General features: G+C 38.5%; 1 protein-coding gene across 4 annotated transcripts in view; it reads right to left on the bottom strand.

Moving 5' to 3' along the window:
* Window positions 1–22,449, bottom strand: part of LOC149619151 (uncharacterized) — a 78,931-nt gene that overhangs the window by 31,650 nt on the left and 24,832 nt on the right. The window contains exon 8 of one of the 4 annotated variants that reach the window (XM_089854105.1): window positions 2,568–3,781. The exons of 1 other annotated variant lie outside the window; for it this stretch is intronic. In XM_089854105.1, coding sequence (XP_089710231.1) covers window positions 2,900–3,781 — 882 coding nt within the window. In that variant the 3' untranslated portion in view covers window positions 2,568–2,899. Of the gene's footprint in view, window positions 1–2,567; window positions 3,782–14,625; window positions 15,953–22,449 lie in introns of those variants that run through there. 2 more of the 4 variants (XM_089854104.1, XM_089854103.1) reach the window with 2 other exon arrangements.

The following is a 22,449-nucleotide window of genomic DNA, read 5'->3' as shown; positions in this document are numbered from 1 at the left end:
TAAATTATTGATGTCCGTTCTTAAATTATTGATGTCCGTTCTTAAATTATTGATGTCCGTTCCTAAATTATTGATGTCCGTTCCTAAATTATTGATGTCCGTTCTTAAATTATTGATATCCGTTCTTAAATTATTGATATCCGTTCTTAAATTATTGATATCCGTTCTTAAATTATTGATATCCGTTCTTAAATTATTGATATCCGTTCTTAAATTATTGATATCCGTTCTTAAATTATTGATATCCGTTTTAAATTATTGATATCGGTTTTAAATTATTGATATCCGTTCTAAATTATTGATATCTGTTTTAAATTATTGATATCCGTTCTTAAATTATTGATATCCGTTCTTAAATTATTGATATCCAGTTTATTTTAATTTTGTCCGAAACGGCGCCCCATAAGTTTTCGATAGAAAATAAAATAAAACGCGTACTATTTTTAAAATGATGCGCATGTTTCTTGTTAAAATATTTTACTGAAGTAATTTTGGTGAAAAAAACTAAGATAAGAATTTTTTAAAATAATTGATGTTTTATAATCATGTCTTCAAAAGTTAAATTTTAATATCTGGTACTTCAGTCAGTCAATTTTCTACACTTATCTTTTACACCTTCCGGTCTTTGTCTACAATGACAGTTTTGATTAATAATAGATAGGACCAACATACTGAATTCCATACACCGAAGACATATATTTCTCTCCACTGAGACAACTAACATCGATTTTTTTCGTGCACCAAATTAGACCATGGGTTCCACTGAAGTGTATTTGTTTCACTTTATTTATTTTCAAGAACTTTTTGAGAAATAAAATTCAATTTCCCCAATTTTTCGAAGTAATTTTCATTTTCCCTGATATTTCCCTGATGTTTTCCTCTAAACCAATTTCCCTGATATTTCCAGGTTTTCCAAGTTCGTATGAACCCTGTTTTATCCTGTGATATTTCGGTAAGAATATCTATTTCTAGTGGATTGCGTTTAACATAAAAACGAAACTTCCAAACATTAACATGAATTTATTATGAACAAGCTTACAAGCACGAGAGGGTTACATGCTGATTATTTCCCTACTGAAAGCCCGTTGTCCCCGTTTTAATTTTACACGGAATTTTAAGTCCGGTAAAATTTAAGAAAGGGCCCAAGCGCCTGTCTCTGTTCCTGTGCCGGACGCGTACACGATTTGGAGAGAGAGAAGCTAGGAGAGAAACGAATGAAAGAGCGTGACGTAGAGAGAGAACTGCCTGCCTGTTATATAAGTAAGAGGGGGGGAGAGAGAAGGGGGCACCCCGCTAGCAGAGGAGAGAGAGGAAAGAAAGGTAGTTTAAATTTAGCGGGCTTTAGAGTGAAGGAAACAAGATGATAATTTTCGTCGCATTTAGGACAAAGACTTCAGTGTACAATTTTAAAAACAGCAAACAGTACGAAAACGTTGCATCAAATCAAAGAAACATCCTTGTACAATAACGTCGTGATCAGGACATAGTCACATCAGGGATAGAGAGACTTTTTTAAGACGGAATGGGTAACAGGGTTATTCGGGTGCGCGTCCTAGTCCACGACCCCCTTACCCGTGACGGAGGGGTATGAAAGAAGAGGCGGGTCTTATTTTTGTTATGGCGTTGTATGTATATCCGGGTCAAATAAACGTCGTCTGGCCCTTCGTCTGCCAAGTTGGAATGGGCTCGGATTGTAATTTTTGAAATAACATTGTTTAAAAATGGGAGTTACACAAGACATAGGGCTTGCAACTGAAAAAAAAAACGGGGAAGACCCATGAAAATTAAAAGTGAGTTAGAATTGAGTAAAACTCTTCATAGATATTACAGCACGAACAGGTTTTAACCAAACACTAAGCTCACAAAACTCCTGACCATTCACTAAGCCTTGGTTAACTTCATCAAATTCGTTTACAAAATCATGAGGATAGTAGAAATGATTGGCTTAAGAAAGAATTAGCGAACACTTTTCACCTTTACAGATGTACTCCAAATCCAAAACACCGGCACCAAATTCACTAACTACCTTCTTAATTGCTATTAAAAACAATTCCCGAATAATTACCGGGCCCTCGCATTTAGACGGCTCCATTTTGAACCCCTGTGAAGACGCTTATCTTTACAACCATAGCCCACTCGATCCGCGCTCTATAGCTATAGCGCGAGCAGCTTGCGTCGTAACGCGGGTGATCGAGTGCGCTATGGTACAACGCAAGAGGGGTCGTAGTCATGGCGACAGAGGTAAATAGGAATTACGTATTTTTGGCCCTCCCCGTCAGCAACGTCACCAATACGTAGTTTTTGTGAGCCAATAAGATAATTTAATTTTTTGGTTACGTGTTGAAGGAAGGGACTATATACTCGTCTATGAGTCGGACTGAAGTAAAGGCCAAACATTGTTTATTCCGTCTTAAAAAAGTCTATCTATCCCTGGTCACATCAAACGATGTGGCTAAAAACGAATAAACCGATCACAGATATACATCATACGGTGGGGCGAAAAAAGGACTCGATACCACTACTAATATAATATTAATTGGAACACTAGAAAGAAACAAACGCTCTGCTTAGATATATTCTGAGAACTTTATTACGCAGTCTCGCTAGAGTCATAAACTTTAGTACAGTCCCTTGAATGGGAAAACAAAGAGCGGCTTGAAACAAATTTACAGAAATTCTAGGAGAAACGATACAAAATTTTATATATATTCGATAGTTTATAATGACGTTACACATTTTCACCAGACACCTCACCCTTTTAGACTGGACCTTCGAATAAGGTTTTGTTAATTATACGCTACTAGTATGTCATTATTTTCGTTTACACTCATCTGTACTAATTGATTACAATCAATATGTTCACTACCAATTTTCGGTATTTAAAATTATTAAAAAACATTTATTGTACTTTTCCCTCTTTATATGACTGACCAGAACCAAAGACGTAAATATTTTCATCATCACTATAGACAGCAAAATCCTTTTCGTCAATCATGGCATTTTGTTCTTTCTTTACATTCGCTTTCCTCGGTCTTTTGCGACTCGGATCACCTCTATGAACGCGCATATGAGCATTGAGGTTTCCCTTTTCAGCGAACGCGTGCTGGCACATTTCGCATTTATATGGCGTCTCGCCAGTGTGGGTACGATTGTGTCGAGTCAAATGAACCCTTAGCGTAAACGTTTTCTCGCAACGCTCGCATTGAAACGGTTTCTCGCCGGTATGAACACGAACGTGCTCGTTTAACCAAGCCCTTTTACCAAACACCTTCAGGCAAAATTCGCACTGATAGGCTTGTTCAGCAGTATGAGTGCGAATATGCGCGGATAACGATGTTTTATGAACGAACGTCTTTTCACAAAAATCGCACTTGTGTGGCTTCACACCAGTGTGAGTTAAAATGTGAATTTCTAAGCTATTTTTCGAAACGAAGTTCTTTTCGCATAATTGGCATTGATGCCTCTCCAGGCTCTCGAGCGCGTGTTTTTTCCGGATGTGATTTTTTAAACTACCCTTTTCGGTGAAACGAGTGCCGCAGACATCGCACTGGAAAGGTTTGACACCCGTGTGAATTAGTGTGTGCCGCCTCAGAGTCGTACCACGTGGAAATGATTTTCCGCATATGTTGCAGCGAAAAGGCCTCTCTCCAGTATGTGTTCGTTTATGAATAGCAAGATCTGACTGATGATAAGCTCCAACTCCACAGATTTCGCACATTAAGGGTTTGGGCGCTTTCACTCCTGAACGATGACGAGATTGTACGTGTCCACTGAGACTTCTCTATATGAACAATTACAAAACATTATGGTACATTACGTAGTAATATTTCTTACAACAATTTCTTGGCGCCTGTAATTTGAGCACGCCTCGTTTACGGAGTGAATATTATACCAAAACGAGTTTTGCTTCGCAGTCTTTAAAAAAATTGCATTTTTACACAATCCTTGGCGACACTTTTTCAAATCCACAAAGGGCCAGAAATTTGAAATTATTATATGTATTGCAAATTGAAATTAAGTTTAATCGATATGAAAAATTTGGTTTTAATAGCGTAGTTCAAACATTTGTTATGATTAGAAATTTTACAACGAAAACGGGTATAAATGCAACAAAGAGCGCATAATCAAGGACGTTTATGACTGGATTTCAAATTGAAGTTTAAAACTCATACAGGGTGTAACAACACACATAGAGAACACTTATTCTGAATGTATGATAAATGTCAGAAATACGACACTGCATTTAAAGTCACAAGTCATAATGACGGATCTCATTTTAGGAGTAGTAAAGCGAAATTTTAATCGAAATAAATGTTCTTCTTATCTCTTCCACCCTGAAAAATTAAAATGCTAAAAGCTCATTTTGTAATTATTCGCCTTAATTATTTGACATATCCACTTTGGCTTTACGAGAACATATTCTATACAATTTCATACGTGAAAATCTGAGCTCCCTTTATCTCGAAACGCCGCATTTATATCCGTTTTTGTTGTAAAATTTCTTATCATAACAAATGTTTGAACTACGAAATTAAAACCAAATTTCTCATATCGATTAAACTTAATTTCAAATTGCAATACATATAATATTGTCTAATTTCTGACCCTTTGTGGGTTTGAAAAAGTGTCGCCAAGGATTGTGTATAAATGCAGTTTTTTAACGACTGCGAAGAAAAACTCGTTTTTATTTTTGCACACGACATCTAGATGGCGTTTGCAAAAATCTTACTCCATACGGAAAATTTGATGAGGGAGAAGCCACTCTGTAATAAAGACTTTCTGAGGGTGTAAGATGGGAAGCGTATTACGCCGTATAACGCGGAAATACACTCGGGATTATCCACTTTTTAGAGAATAGTGTCCCTGGATACATTTCAAGTGTTCTGCTAATTTCCACTCTCGCGAATTTATAGGAGGCTTAAAGTATTTTGACTTATTTCCGCCCCCTTTCAACCTTTTCTAGCTGTGATTTATTTTGTCGGTTTTATTTTAAGCAGGGACGGAAATAAGATAACTTTGAGACACCTATAGGGGTCACTTCCTCACTTTATTAGGTGTGCAAAAATGTTATGCTCCCCGAAGCAGCTTGTTGTATAATATCTGTCCTTTTTTTGGGGAGAAACCGGAGCCTCCGAGATTTATAGGCCCGTGCGTGTCGATTTTTATGTGGGGAAATATCCAATTTAATAGAGGTAATATTTTCACCTAATATGTGTACTAGATGGCGCTTTTATTACAGTTGAGAAGGGGGTCTTTCATAAATTGTCCTTGATGTTTTAGGGGCCAATTATAAAATTTTTATGAAAGAGAAAGGGTCACCCTTAAATTAACGTAATTGTTTTAGGGGCTATTTATTTTTTCTTGAATCTTTTGGTTAGATTGTGTGGACAACAAAATTAATTATGAGATTTTAACATTGTTGTTTTTTTAGCAAAACAATTAATTCACAGTTTTATTATACCCTAAGAGGAATATTTTACTCCTTCGCAACCTTTCATTTTTTTAACCTTAGGTTTTTTATCCTTTACTTCTTTGGCATGATTGTTTAATAAAGGTCTTCGGAAATTTTCTAAAACATTTTTTTACTATCCGTGGCCTCGGTTTCACTAAATTAGTTAAAAAAATATTCTCGCTTCGCGATAGGCACGGGCCTAGATATCTCGGAGGCTCAGGAGAAACGTTATTTAGGAAAAAATTGGTTCTGAAATTAAAGCATATTACCATTTTCAAAACCTATCTTAAGTATATTTACGAAACTTTAGAGCATAGCGCGGTTCCTGTGGATCCGCTACAAGGTGACTTTCCTCCAGAACTCCGGGTTTGGTTTGGCAAAGTCTAGTGGGCTGGATTTATACATGCACGTATAAATCCCGCCCACAAATGCCTCTAGCTTTCCCAAGCCAAAACTGGAGTTCGTAAGGAAAGTCAACTTGTAGGGGATCCACAGGAGCCGCGCTATGCTTTAAACCAATATTATAGTAAGCATATACCCAAAAAAGTTTGACGTAACATACTTTTCTTAGATTTTATCTTGCAGAACTATATTGCAGACATGTAGATGTATTCTGATTTAAATAGCACGAAATAGAAATATAAAAATTTTACTAGTGAAAGCTGAATCGACAATCGTGCACAGCGCGAGAACAAAGCCAAATAGCCTTCTAGGAAACGAACTCCAACCGAAACTTCTTTTTGAAAGACCCCCAAACACCACCCTCTACTTTTTTTAAACGGTTTTACATTCTATTCGTCTCTTTATAGTTAACACAGATATGTTGGGGAAAGCAGTCAAAACGGGTAAGAAGAGGATATGAAAGTAATCCACCCCTTCAGCTTCGGGCGTTTTGTTTCAAGTCAGTCTGCCTGTAGCGCATCGGCTCGGCGGGATAAAAATTCAATTCGTAGCGTCGCGTCACCGAAGGGATAGCAAAGAGCGCACCTAGTGGATATTACAGGGGAACTAAAATGTCAGATATACAGTCTAAAACCCTACGGAGAACTGGCCTTAATTCTTATTCCGTAGGCAACGGTTTGACCCGAGCCGTAGTAGTAGTAGTAGTAGTAGTGGCCGGGGTTGTCGCTTCGTTATCGTTAGATTTTAGCTTAAAATGAATTCGATAGTACCTCTACCCACCCATAGGGGTAACTGAGATCGGTTAGATTTTATTTTAATTAAAATTTTTCTTGGTCGCAGCCGGGATTCGAACCCCGGTCGCTCACGCAGCAGCCAGACACTTTACCACTGTACCACGAGGGCTCGTTTTAACAGCAATTACATATCATAACTAACATTTGGAATGGTGGGAAAGTATAATACACTGTTTTACAAAATTTATGCTAAATGTTCGTTGAAACCACGTTGGTTAAAGTAGCCGATAATTACAAGGATATTATAAAAATTCTCCATCTATTGCATAGTGATCATTTAACCTTAGGCTTAGAAAGACAAAAAATAGGCCCAAAAGGTATTAAAAAATCACCTGAACTTTATCAGAGAATCAAAAGGGGAGATTTGAATTGAAACTTTAATGAAATGTCGCACGTGCTGGCGCGTGGTTTAAAAAGAATATTTTTGAAACCTATACAAAAAGGTCAACATAACTTTACACTACGCGAAATGAGATACTATACCTTTCAGCCTTTGCTAGTGCTGTACTGTTAGGTTGTGTAAAAGTGTACCCCCTTGGTCGGGAAACCTTGGGTCTAACTCGCAAAAATTTATCCAACTCGTAATGTTAAGCTCCATAGAGTTTAACATTACGATTTCTGGTTGAGTATAAATAGAAAATCCCGTTAATAAAAATAACCTTTCGGAAGTTTAAACCCCATATTTCAGGATTTCTCCAAATTAACATGTTGAGTAATATAGCCTTAAATAATTTTTTTTTTGTCCACCTACTAACACTAGTGCTTAGCCGTTAGGCCTTGAGCACCAGGAAGAATTGAGCGGGAGACCCTACGCGGCCCAGCACTGACGGGGGCCGCTAGGTCGTATGTGTATAAGCAGGGAAGGAAATGAGGTTTACTTGGGAGGTGACGGAAGGTGGAATTGGGGTAAGTCACCTCCGGCGGACACGGGACAGTCGGCACCTATAGGGTAGGATCGCCGACATGTGTCGTATTCCCTCAAACTTTGCCGCCCAGAAGCTTGGCTTACAGGAGTGCGCCACACTCCCGGCAATAATTTTTTTTATTTCTTTCCCTTAAGGATAATAGATTTTAGCAGAAGAAAATAGGGGAAGTGGGTAGCTTGGGCAACTTCGCGAGGCGTCCCGTTTACGGATTTTTCGCGCCATTTCCCTCCGCGTGGGGGTGAAGAGAGATAGGATTTTTACGCGCATTAACACACGAGTGACGTAATTCTGTGGACAGTACGGTCCTACGCCTTCCAACTGACTAGAGGCGTCTGCTAGAGGCAGTGAGGCACTCAGGCAGAATGGCAGAGGCTGGAATCGAGTGGTAAGTACTAAATTCATAACTTATTTTAAAATATGTCTTTATTTTTAAATACAATGGTATTTCTAAGTTCCAGGGAAAAAATTAACTTGTCCGAAGTTTTAAACTGTGATAGGGAAGAGTTCAAAGTAATAAAGTTGTATCCAAGTTGTTGTAGTTTGATTTTTAACATTGGGATTGGTTTGGGTAGATCTTACTTTTCCTTTCAACACAGCCTGAATTTTCTTATCGGTAGTTTCCTTGTACGTTAAATCACACTGCGTACTCTTAACGACATTCATTTTATTAAATAACCGAATTTTCGTCGTTAATTAAACCAATATCCGCATTAACCCGTTGCCTGACGTAACCCTAACTCAAACTGAAGCACAGCAGAAATATAAGCAGACTACACAAGTTAGTTCCACAGTTCGCTACATGGTGGCGTTCGCAATGAAATCTGGTACTATTTTATGCCTCGCGCCGATTGGCCAGATTCAAATTTTAAGGGTGGTAGGGGAATCGACCATTGTAAGTGAGAATCACTGGACGACTTGTATGGCTCAAGGCTACGGCTACCCACTTCCCCTATTTTCTTCTGATTTTAGGCAGCCTTTTTCTAAACATGGTTTCGATGAATTAGGCTTGAAAACAGCTAATATTACAGTGTTCAGTAAACTTGTCAACTCTATATAGTAATTTTTGTTAAATTTGTAGAAAAATGCAATGTATTAATTACCATAGTATTTAATATGGCAAACGTTATATAAGATGTCGCAAAAACTAAGTAGCAGGCCTTCATATATTACTTAAAAATGTTTTCACAGATCTATAATACCAAAAACGGATTTATGTACTAATAACGTCGGATCATAGCTTTAGCCTCTAGTACCATTCTTGCATACTTTATTGAGAAACTTCGTATGCTTATATTTTGACTCCACCCACAAATTTAATTTTGCTTATTTTGACTTCTAGTGGTTGAAAATGCCATTCTTATCTCTATTTTTGAGGTTAAATAATTTTTTATTTATTTTGTTCGAAATTGCGCTAGTGGACTGGTAAAATAGCAAAGTGCACAACAATGCAATATAACTCACGATTTAGTGGAATTAAGTTTTAGAGTTAAGAATATATATAATTGAGCCGGGAGTGTGGCGCACTCCTGTAAGCCAAGCTTCTGGGCGGCAAAGTTTGAGGGAATAAGACACATGTCGGCGATCCTACCCTATAGGTGCCGACTGCCCCGTGTCCGCCGGAGGTGACTTGACCCCCACACCCCGTCCGTCACCTCCCAAGTAAACCTCATTTCCTTCCCCTGCTTACACACATAATGAAACCTGAATATTCACATCCTTGCCGCGGTCCTTAGACCCACTTCGCATTGAAACCCACAAAAAAAAAAAAAAAAAAAAATATATAATTGATGTTTCTTTAAATATTTACTTTAATTATCTGGTTTTTCTTTCTTTGTACTAAAATTATTATTGTAGTACATTTATAAGTTAATAATATTATTTACTTGCCTTATGCAGTATCTATATTTAAAGCCCAAAATATACGAGAATAAGGCCGATTGATGGCGAGCGCGAGTTTTGAAATTATAAGCCACTCCCATCAAAACATACAAAGTAGTCGAGGATGGGTAGGGAATTTGCTACGTTCAACGTTCTTCCCACATAAATCCGTTTTTGATAATACGTATTCCAGCGGCCATATTCCAAGATGGCTGCAAAATGATTGAGCTTATGGCTTCAATATTTTAGTAGTATGTTATCAATTTTCATGTTACCAATATGTTCAAATATTCTAGGTCAAGCCTTTTTTAAGCATATCCTAGGTCTTTCACTTAATTCGGTTCCTTACATGTAGGACCGATGTTTAACTGTTACTTGGGTTTATATTAGAGTTTCGTTTTTTTTTCTTTCGAAATATATTTTTATAGAATTCCGTGACAATCTCGTTTTTCCAATACACCATACTACACTGTTTCTTATGTTTCATATTCTGGTCCAAGTTGCAAAAAAAAAACCCGAAGTAGTTCGTGTCTTGGTTTTATTGTTAAATTCATCCCTAGTTCGACACTACTTTTCTAACGAGATGTAGGCAGTTAATTCCAACTACTATATATGCCCTGAACTATAGAGATTTTCTTTGGAATAATTATTAATTCTGGCTGATTTTAGCTGCGGCTCTAAGGACGGTTACATCTCCACCAAAGACCATACACAATGTTCAATGGTCTTATATCTCCACTCCTTCAACCACCATTAGCCTTAGATAAGACCATTAAACACGGATACGCTGGAATGGATATACGGTGCGTGGTTCTCTTACCGAACACAAATTCACAGATAGACTGGAATGGAGATACGGAGAGGGCCGAAAATAAGCACAGAACACAAGACGTTGTCCAATAAAATTTCAAAATGTCCCATAAACTAAGGGGGTCACTGAACAGTTGACCAATAAATTTTTCCGAAGTTTTGATAGCTTGACTATTTTTGCACACTCCAGTGGATAATGTCCTATAATTTTTCCAGTAAAACGGGGGTCCACTGGCATAGCTGTCCGCGCTCACGTCAATTTAGCGAGCCCGAGCGCGAATAGAGCGAGGCTCTTCGAAATAATTGATAAAGTCACGAGCCCGAGCCGAGCCCGAAAGTTTATGAAAACGTTTTCTGAGCTTGAGCCCGGGCTCACAATACGTCACAAACAAAGTGAGCCTTGAGCTGAGCCCAGGTTCAACTGTAAAATCAACGAGAGCTTGCGCTGAGCTCTCTTACAAATGTTTTGGCTTTCCTGAGCTCGAGCGAGGCCAACTGAAAACTATGAGACCGCTCACTTTGAAAGGGCGCTCACTGTTTTGAGACTGCGCTCAGCTTCGCTCAGCGCCGTATTCAGTGCCAACAGAAACTAGCGTAACTCATTGGTAGATGAAATTTTGAAATTTTTTTAATACAAATGTAGTGCAAGTCATTTGGATAGTAAATATGTATTGTAGTTTTGCATTTATCGCGTAAAAATAGCTGCAAAATTATTTATTTCAACATCTACACTGTTTGGAAGAAATATTCTCCTGAAATGTGAGACCAAGCTCGAGCTTGAGCTTACTAAATTGAATGAGCCCGAGCTCGAGGTGAGCCTTAAATTTTATCGATTTTGAGCCCGAGCTGAGCCCGCGAAAGATATTAGAGAGCTTGAGCTCGAGCTTAGCCCATCAAAATTATGCGAATGAACCCGAGCCCGAGGCGAGCTCATTTATAAAAACTAACTGAGCTTGAGCTCACACTGAGCTCTAAGGAAACATTGTTTCAATTTTGAGCTTGAGGTGAGCTCGTTGTCAATTTCTATAAAGTAACGTGAGCTGAGCTGAGCCCAAGTGATGGTGGACAGGTATGATGTAGGTCGACTAAAATAAATTTTGATTGTTAATTCGTTGCCTCCGTTAATCAAGGCCTGTGCGCGGTACTTTCGAAGGGGGCGAAAGCGACATCTTATTTTCTCCCTATTTTACCGCGAGATTTCATTTATAGCTGGACCAAAACGCGCGCGAAAATGAGTATTTAAAGTTACAATCGCGAGAAAATGAGCATTTAAAGTTCCAAGCGCGAGAAAATTAACATTTAAAATTATTTAAGTCCAGCTAATAGCGCTTTTTAAACGAACAAGGCGCACAAGCCTTGATTAACGTAGGCAGCGGTTAATTGTATATTAAGAGCACTTAAGACATGGGTTTCATTACGGAAGGCTAAATTCGACATAATTTGCACCCCCCCCCAGTGTTTCCAGGCCATTTATGAGTCAAGAAACTTCAGGGAGAATTGCTAGAACTTCAGTTTCAATGAGTACTTGATTAACTTGGCTCACAAAGGGCCTGATAACACTACAATGAAGTTTAAGCTAAGGGTAAGGGGAAAATTTTCTCTAAGCGCAACAGTAAAGAACTATCTACACGACCATATTGTTTAGTGGAAGTTGCCCAATTTACTTAAAGGGAATGCGAATTTACAATTTCATATCATATTTTACCACGAAAGTGGTATTATGTTACACTTTCAAGTCTCTACTTTCAAAATATCAAGTTTTTAATATAATTGAACCAAAACTTCTAGTTTTAAGATCCATTGAAAAATCACGAGTACTCAGTTTCGATATATCAACAATTTTGTCTTGTCGAGCTTGTTCGCCCGTTTGATGACATCACTATGACGTCAGGAAAAAAAGCGCGGGAATCCTATACGCGTCTCGAGCTTCTCGCCAGACTAAACTCTGGGTCTGATAGCAGAGAGAGTGGCACCATCTCACGTGAAAAATATCTGTGACGTCGAACTACAGAAAACTTTTTAGCCTTTCATAAAAAGTGGATTTCAAATAATTTCATATGAAGCATTTTCAAATGCATATTGCGGCCAAATAACCAGAAATCGGAGAATTAAAAGCTTGATATTTTTGAATTCACAGAAATTAATTCAATCTTTAGTTATATAAATCATAGGTTTTTCAAACGAAGCTTCTCATTCCCTTTAAAAATAAGACGTCGCGAGGGAGAACAATACGACTTTAAACTTGCTCAGTTCTGTGGTCTCTGCTCTTGTGAGAGGTTTCTGAACACAGAACGATAGAGTACTTTACAACGTTAGTGAAGATTTCTAACCACAGGGTGTCACGTTTTAATATCTCTTAACGCAGCAATCATAGGGCGAGAGAAACATGCCGTTCATTACCATCAAACGAGGATGTCCATTTCCGCACAATTTTCGAGAATCATAGCCCAATTCCGCACACTATTTATGGCCCATTTTCGCACAGTTTTAACATTGAAATTTTAGTTCCCCTTTTTTACCATAACCCATTTCCGCACAGTTTGCAAATAAAACATTTTTATTTTCTTGTGTATTAGGTTTGGTTCGGTTCGGTTGGGGTTAAGTTCGGCTAGGGTTAGGTTCGGTTAGGTTTTGGTTAGGTTATGCTACAATAGAGGCATACTATTAAACTTGTGATTTAACCATTGCAATATCACTATCGATAGAGAAAAGTGTATTGATAGACGTAAGCATTAAACCAAGTGTGTTTTTGTTAATAACCAGAAGTAAAATTAGTATTTTTTAATTCCGTTTGTAAAAAATGCATTAAAAATAAATCTATCGTTAAATAGCATCGAAAATTTTATAATTATAAACCTCACTATTTTGGCTAATTTCGGTCCAATGGGCCAGCAGCATAAATTTAAGGTTTTAAACTGTGCGGAAACGGGCTATAGGTTATTAGGTTTGAAAAATAAAACTGTGCGGAGACAGTCGACTAATGAGGAACTAATGACCATGTTGTAGAAGTACTCACTTCACTTAATTCTAGAGGGCCGGTAGGCCCTTCTAGATAAGATCCCACACCCTCCCGTAATGTTAAATGAAAATTCACAGATTTTCGCCGATTTTCCCATAGGAATAACATGGGGTTTTTGGTGCTCCTGTACATCGAATCATTTAAAAACTAAAGCGAAGTTACGTTTCGGAATACTTTCAAATTAACAAGTAACTATTCAAGGTGTGCCTTTTTCAAGTTTCATCAAAATTAATTAAGTCTAAGTATGTTAATTTAATTAAAAATGTAAGTACCTCAAAAGATTATTCTACAGCAGACGACGCTAATTGTTCATTACTCTACAGTAGACGACGCTAATTTGCCCTTTCACCGCCTTGAAACTTTAACTTGATATTTTTCAATAAATATAACACTATATTTATTAAAAATTGCTTTGGCGGGTCTATTTTTCGTTTAATTATGTGTCTCGGTTGAAATTATATACTTAAGATACCTTTTTAATTTATATTTTAGATGTTAGTTTCGACCAAGGCTTAAGTTGCCTTACTTAGGCCATGGATTTATAATAGAAGCTTACGCTTCATGGATATTTCACTGTAGCCTTCAGTAAGGCATAAGGATAGATGGATCAGTGTTGGAAATAAGGATTTTTTTTTTAAACTGGACCTGTGGCCTAGGTATTTTTATTAAAACAACTGGCCACGGTGCCACTCACTGTAAACGTACAAGGGCAGTGAACGCAATGTCATGGATAATTGTAATCGTAGAGTGGACTGTAAAAGATACGGATTTGATAGTTTAAAAATCGTGGCAGGATGTTGGTTTTGAAGTTGACTATTAAGCTCGGGTTCTAAAACGAATTGTGAGCCGTATCTTATAAGAATTGGTAGAAGTGTAGAACCATTTTTAACCTCGTCCTAGAAGTGAAAAATTTCGCATTTCAGGCAAAAAATTGTTTTATAATAGATTAATACAAATGCAGACTGAAGGAACAGATATTATATAAAAAAGGACTTGGTTTGCCCAAGCCTGAAAAACAAAACGATAAGAGTTTTTTCCAGTTGACTGAAGCGCGGATATTTTATTTTTCTATATAATTTTAAAGACAATCCGTATTTTACTACTCTTTAGAATTTAATTCAATCTCCTGATTTTACTGGTAATGGATTTATTTCCTATAAATTAATTGAAATAAAAAATTACTTATCTCAGATTTTTCAACAATTCCATTTTCGTAAAATTTTATCCTGAAAAATCTGAGATAAAGTAATTTTTTATTTCAATTAATTTATAGGAAATAAATCCATTACCAGTAAAATCAGGAGATTGAATTAAATTCTAAAGAGTAGTAAAATACGGATTGTCTTTAAAATTATATAGAAAAATAAAATATCCGCGCTTCAGTCAACTGGAAAAAACTCTTATCGTTTTGTTTTTCAGGCTTGGGCAAACCAAGTCCTTTTTTATATAATATTTAATAAGATACGTTACCCTCTTAATCTTAAAGAAATCGCCACCACCCCACTAGACACACGCTTTACTAAATATTTAGTGCGGTAGAAAATTAGACAAACATCTAGTAGATGAAAATATAACGGTTTAAATAAACTTTAACAAAGAAATAAAATAAGAATAATATTCAGGATGATTTTCTGTAACAATTACCTAAGAAAAAAATGTACTCAACCCAGGAAAAGTGCTCTGAAAATTGGGTTTATTTTAAGAAAAAGTTCTCATTTTTGATAATTAATTGAACCAAGTATGCAATTGTTTAGTAACGTTCTGATGGTCATTCTGGATACACAAAATAATTATACTGTTCATCAGTTTCTTGGGTAATGATTTGTATATTTCCTTCAGTTGTGGCTGGTTTACTTCTAGTCTTTTTCCCTACGTGCGTACGGGTGTGCCCATTCAACGTAGACTTCTGACCAAAACATTTATTGCATATATCGCATCGATAAGGTCTCTCGCCGGTATGGGTTACCATATGCTGTTTCACTTTATCCCGAGTAATAAACGCTCTTCCGCAAACTTCGCATTTGTGGTTTCTTTCCCCAGTATGAATGCGCGTGTGCGCGACTAAAGCTGGTTTTTGCGAGAAACACTTGCCACAGAATTGGCATTGAAACGGTCGCTCCCCGGTATGAGTTCGCATGTGCGTGATTAAGCTATTTTTGACCGTGAAAGTCTTATCACATGTTTCGCACCGAAAGGAACTTTCACCGGTGTGAGTGCGCGCATGCTGCGCTAGTTTACCAAATTTTATCTGGCATGTTTTGCCATCGACAGTTTTCTCGCCAGTGTGTGTTACAGCGTGGTTAGCCAGTTCACAGCGACAGTGGTAGCCTTTACCGCAATTTCCGCATTCATCAGCTTTTTCTACGTGTTTATTATCAACGTGCGAATTAGTGTGTTTTTCTAGTGACCATTTGAATCTAAATGATTTTCCGCATACTGCGCAAAGAAATGATTTTTCGCCAGTGTGCACCCGGTAGTGTTTCTCCAGTACGTGTTTATAGGTGAAACTTTTGCCGCATTTTTGGCATTGATAAGGTTTCTCGCCGGTATGAATGCGATTGTGACTATTAAGACTGGATGTTTTGGTAAACCCTTGTCCGCAATATTCGCAGATAAAACGTTTCTGAATGCCATCTTTAATGTGAGTCTTCTCGTGCTCTTTCAGATATATCTATATGTTGATAGTGGGAAATTACGTTAATAGGCTTCCCCCGTGAATTATTCCAAGTATTTGCACTTTTTTAATATTTTGTTTTGGAGACTTAAAAACGCTACACAAAATTTGCTTGATTTAACTTAGCACAAGCATGGAAAACCATATCAAACGAGAGTATCTTCAAATCTTCCGCATTGAGGATCTTAAAGGGAGGTGAAGTGGAAAATCAAGTGATTTTTTATCGATTCTTCGGATTCTTCCACTAAATATAAGACCAGTCTGCACCAATGAGATAGAATATATGTATTCAAATCGGCTTACCGCAAAACACATTGTTTTTATCAAGCACGTTTATCAAAACATGGCAGCGCCATCTGTGAGCCTCTAGCGGAACTAACTACAACTTTAACTTGCTCATTTGCAATCAGAAGCATCTTTATGATTTTTATTTCATCTATTTATTAGATTAAAAAGGACTAGAGTTTTTATTATTTAACTCGCGTATTTTATTTATCTCGTTTAAAAAATACTATCTTGACAGCTTGTTACACAGAGTATAGCAGCAGACGGTAATAAAAAAGTTCTTCAAGTGATTAATAGGTGGCGATATACGTTATTTAATAAAGATTCATGCTCGACAAAAAGTGTATCGCGAAACGTCGATCTCGAGATCCCACGTTGTGACTCTAGGTTTAATACAATAATTCTATCTCTTTGGTCTGCATAGTGAATCATTCAGGAAATATCTCCGAATGATTTTAAAATTCAAATTAGGTTCACATTCTAAGGATAATTTGAAATAAGGACCTCTGACCAATCGCGTAACGCCCTGCCTTCCTGTTAACAAAATTCCAGTTGCACGTTCTACAACTCGCGCAACGATTATCACATCGCGCGCAAATTTTATCAAATCTCGCGATAAATTTCATTTGGAATGGAGCGTGCCACGAGAATTTTGCTAACAAGAAGGCAGGGCGTGGGAGGTCCTTATTTCAAATTATCCTTAAAATCTGAGCCAAATTTAAATTTTAAAATCATTAGGAGATATACGTAGAAGAATCTATAAAAAAATCACTTCATTTTCCACTTAACCCTCCTTTTAACTGGTTTATAAACATATACACTTTATTTAATGTAAATGTAACCTTAAACGTATAGAGCCTCCTAATTTCGTAACATAAACCTTCGCATAAACCAAAAAGACTAAAACTTTGGTAGAAGTATTTGACACTAGATGTATAAGAACCGTAGATATTGAATTTCTGATCCATGGTATTTTAATATTTCTAATGTTGTTAATTTTAATAAGAACTGCTACTTCATGGAGTAAATTTTATATGTTTATTTAAAATTTAAAACTTTGGGAGCTTTCGGACCGCGGTCCTCCCTCAGCCAATTTTTAAGTTCTTATTAAAATTAACAACATTAGAAAGATGTAAAAGAACGTTTGGCCTGACAAAAGTGGTGGAACGCGTTCTATGTTCCACAATACTTTTAGTAATTCGCATCAGTTGTTTAGAAATTTTATAGACAAAGTTTAAAGTTGTTAAAGAAAACATTTCTTTTTTTCGATTTTGACACTCAGAGAACATTTGATTAGGCGCTGCACCTAGCTTGGGGGCCTTATCAGCGTCCCCCCCCCCCAATTTTCTCTCATCACTGTTCCCAATGGTACCTGCAGAAGCACCGTCAAGGCACACAGGCCCGGCCAGCGGACGTGACTAACGCCCCTTGAGCAGGTGACGAGAGCGCTAAAACGTCGGCAGCGAGCCCAGCCAGGAGGTCGGTGACAGGGATGGACTAAGGCAGCTGAAGGCTCGAGGGGACGGAGGATTTCCCTCCGAGCACAGCAGTGCCATTCGGTCCGAATGTATATCCGCGGCCCCCAGAGGGTTGCCAAGAGCTGGGGATGAGCCATAGCAACACCTGGACGGGGGCGAGGCGGCCGAGCAAATCGCGGAACGGGGCAGGGAAAGGTCCGAACCAAGGACGAACCCTAGGAACCATCCTAACCGGCACACAGAACTCGGGCCCCCTCCGCCAAGACAAGGCCTTCAACTTTACTTAATTTTCCGGTTTTTTTATTTGAGTGATGAGCATCGTGATAAAGGGCGTCGGTTTTGTCATTATCAATCATGGCCAAAGGGTTTATAAGAGCGTTTCTGGAAGATACTCATGCAAAATATATTCATGTAATATTATGGTAATGTAACTAATCCTTTTAATTTAACGACTTTTTATCTTCCTAAACAGTTAAAACACTTTTGGGCATTTTAAAAAGAAATTAAAAAGCTGAAGCTGGTGGGCGTTAATTGGTCGTGGTGTTTCAAGCTGGAACCCCACTCGACCGAAAAATGCCGAAGGATTCCGATGGTAGACAGTTCACATTACGACCGAATTTTGAGTTTGGTGTTGAATTTTTTTAGGGTGACGTCACACGTGACAAATGGGACTGGCTTCTCGAGGGCGCCAACTGCACATCTATTTTCGCATTGTTTCCAAAAAGCAATGCACCTAATATCAAACGCAATAAATAAATGGCGGCTATCGATCCATCCCGCGTACGCATGCACTCTACCTGGAAGGTATGATGCCGTTCGTACATTGGCTGAGAACATAGCGTAACGAAGAACACGACCGAAAAATATTACACTACTAGTAGTTACACCCGACCTAACGGAACAAACGTCGGGCTCGGCGTCAAACCCCTTTCTGCCGGGTTTCAGTCTTGTTTTCGGTTGAGTGGGAATCTGGTTTAACTCAAAATATGTTTGGTCAACGAAAAAGATAACTTGTTTTTAACTTGGTATAAGGAGTGTTATTGTTCTCGACTTAGTTTCACTTATTCAAAGCAATATGGTCTTTAAGAGTGGATCCGTACCGTTGTAAATAGTGTTTAGCAAACCACACAAGCATGTTCTGACGCAAGTGCACAAGACGGAATACTTTTATAGAATACGGATGCACCGATATATCGGCTGATATTTCGGCCTATCTTTTTCATATCGGTATCGGCCAATAACGGCTTCATGTAAACCGATATTTCCGGGAAAAGCTTGACAAGATATAAGGTACTAAATGAACAGTAATTTAAACACATCACACAAATTTATTCCCACAATTTAAAATTTCCCTTTGAAAATGCAAGATTTTCCACAATCACAGTTTTAACCCGTTGTTCATGACTATGAGAAAGTAATTTCCCTAGTTTCCCATACCTCCCACAAACAATCGAAGTCGACACTAATTAGGTATAACGCTACGTCTTGTTGAACAAAGAAAGGAGCTGCATTTTTACTAAAAACCAAGGAAGGATTTAACTTAAGGGGGGTTAAAGCTAAAATATGTAGCGGTACCACATTCAACGAAAGAGATGTGACACATGTCTCTAATAAAATTAAGTAAAAACGTAAATGGTCCTAAAAAATGATTATTCTACTCTTGAAAACGATATTCATGGAGAAATATTACTTTTCATGGGCCGATATATCAGCTACGAATTTCCGATATATCGGCTGAACCCATATCGGTACATCCCTACTTTAGAACATTTGGTAGTTGTAGCCATTCCGAAGCCGGGTCGCAAATTTAAAAAAGATAAGGTTTTGCTTCAGGGCGAGTGGCAATATTGGAAACATTTCGACTATGTCCCTTATACTATCTTTTCAAATGGTGTTTCAGACAAATCACAGTATGAAATGTTAATACAGTACAGTTAAAGCCAACCCATAGAAATTAGAAATAAAAATAAATAAAACTTTATTGTTATTCTGAAGTAAATTTTAGTAAAGTTTTGTATATTGTTAAATATTTTCGCATTAAATTACACATTCACACCCATGCATGTAAACTGAAACGTTACAATTCTGAGGCTACCACTGACAAAAAGTTGAACTTCTAACGGATAAAAGAGAATAATTACATATTTCTAGCCGACTAGTACAGTTTAAAGGGATAGTAGCGTTTAAATTCGACAACGATAAGGTTTTGGTAGTTTCAGAAGCCGATTAGGCTTTACACATGAAGTACGTAACATGTGCCTGGGGGAGCTACACGATATTCTCTAAGCTCCTAGGAAAGAACCTCCCCTTACGCGGAGAGAAATAGTTCAGTAACGCGGCTCCATCGGATCCATCCGATCCTTCCGCCTAAAGAACCGATTTACCACGTACCTAAATTCGAAAACTACTATAAAGATTGAGTAGGGTGTCTAAAATATTCTTTAGATAAAACTATTCACAATACCAAAGATTATTTGGGAGTATTTACGTAATTTATGTGTGAAGCATAATCCGCTTTTGGTAGTTTTAAATACCACACAATGTAAAGATTATAGGGATGTACAATCCGTTATGTAGGGGCGTGTCACGGAATATATTTTGTAGTAGTAGTGTTACTATTACTTGACTCTCCAAGTACTATTTTAATCAAAAAGAGTTGAATCAGATTGTTTCCAACGAGGGATTAGCAGGTGATCATTATGTTCTATAATATTAAAGGAATTAAACATGTTTCTAGCTTTGCAATAGCACCTGAATTATAAACTTATTACGTGTATTATAAGTGTAGTACTAACTTATCGTAATATTTCGCGAAATCTAAAGACTATGAATTGTGAATGTTTGCAATATAGAAAGTCAGGTAATATTTGGAAACCTTTCCACCTCCCCACCGGCAAAAATTGGAAATCTTTCCACCTCCCCACCCGCAAAAATTTGGAAATCTTTCCACCTCCGCGCCAGCAAAGTTTGGAAATCTTTCCACCTCCGCGCCAGCAAAGTTTGGAAATCTTTACACTTCCGCGCCAGCAAAATTTGGAAATCTTTCCACCTCCGCGCCAGCAAAATTTGGAAATCTTTCCACCTCCGCGCCAGCAAAGTTTGGAAATCTTTCCACCTCACCACCCGCAAAAATTGGAAATCTTTACACTTCCGCGCCAGCAAAATTTGGAAATCTTTCCACCTCCGCGCCAGCAAAATTTGGAAATCTTTCCACCTCACCACCCGCAAAAATTGGAAATCTTTCCACTTCCACACCCGCAAAGTTTGGAAATCTTTCCACCTGGGGCCCCATCCGCAAAATTTGGAAATCTTTCCACCTCCGCGCCAGCAAAATTTGGAAATCTTTCTACCTCCCCAACCGCAAAATTTGGAAATCTTTCCAACTCCCCAACCGCAAAATTTGGAAATCTTTCCACCTCCCCAACCGCAAAATTTGGAAATCTTTCCACCTCCCCAACCGCAAAATTTGGAAATCTTTCCACCTCCCCACCCGCAAAATTTGGAAATCTTTCCACCTCCCCACCCGCAAAAATTGGAAATCTTTCCACCTCCCCACCCGCAAAAATTGGAAATCTTTCCACTTCCCCACCCGCAAAATTTGGAAATCTTTCCACCTCCCCACCCGCAAAAATTGGAAATCTTTCCACCTCCCCACCCGCAAAAATTGGAAATCTTTCCACCTCCGCGCCAGCAAAGTTTGGAAATCTTTCCACCTCCGCGCCAGCAAAGTTTGGAAATCTTTCCACCTCCGCGCCAGCAAAGTTTGGAAATCTTTCCACCTCCGCGCCAGCAAAGTTTGGAAATCTTTCCACCTCCGCGCCAGCAAAGTTTGGAAATCTTTCCACCTCCCCAACCGCAAAATTTGGAAATCTTTCCACCTCCCCAACCGCAAAATTTGGAAATCTTTCCACCTCCGCGCCAGCAAAATTTGGAAATCTTTCCACCTCCCCAACCGCAAAATTTGGAAATCTTTCCACCTCCCCAACCGCAAAATTTGGAAATCTTTCCACCTCCCCAACCGCAAAATTTGGAAATCTTTCCACCTCCCCAACCGCAAAATTTGGAAATCTTTCCACCTCCCCAACCGCAAAATTTGGAAATCTTTCCTCCTCCCCAACCGCAAAATTTGGAAATCTTTCCACCTCCCCACCCGCAAAATTTGGAAATCTTTCCACCTCCCCACCCGCAAAATTTGGAAATCTTTCCACCTCCCCACCCGCAAAAATTGGAAATCTTTCCACCTCCGCGCCAGCAAAGTTTGGAAATCTTTCCACCTCCGCGCCAGCAAAGTTTGGAAATCTTTCCACCTCCGCGCCAGCAAAGTTTGGAAATCTTTCCACCTCCGCGCCAGCAAAGTTTGGAAATCTTTCCACCTCCGCGCCAGCAAAGTTTGGAAATCTTTCCACCTCCGCGCCAGCAAAGTTTGGAAATCTTTCCACCTCCGCGCCAGCAAAGTTTGGAAATCTTTCCACCTCCGCGCCAGCAAAGTTTGGAAATCTTTCCACCTCCGCGCCAGCAAAGTTTGGAAATCTTTCCACCTCCGCGCCAGCAAAGTTTGGAAATCTTTCCACCTCCGCGCCAGCAAAGTTTGGAAATCTTTCCACCTCCGCGCCAGCAAAGTTTGGAAATCTTTCCACCTCCGCGCCAGCAAAGTTTGGAAATCTTTCCACCTCCGCGCCAGCAAAGTTTGGAAATCTTTCCACCTCCGCGCCAGCAAAGTTTGGAAATCTT

This window comes from Phalangium opilio, unplaced genomic scaffold, assembly GCF_054372755.1.
Source record: "Phalangium opilio isolate 3A_F unplaced genomic scaffold, DU_Popi_V2 ptg000209l_1, whole genome shotgun sequence".
NCBI lineage: Eukaryota > Metazoa > Arthropoda > Arachnida > Opiliones > Phalangiidae > Phalangium > Phalangium opilio.
Note: the sequence above shows the minus strand (reverse complement) of the source record. Positions and strands in the feature narration are given on the sequence as shown.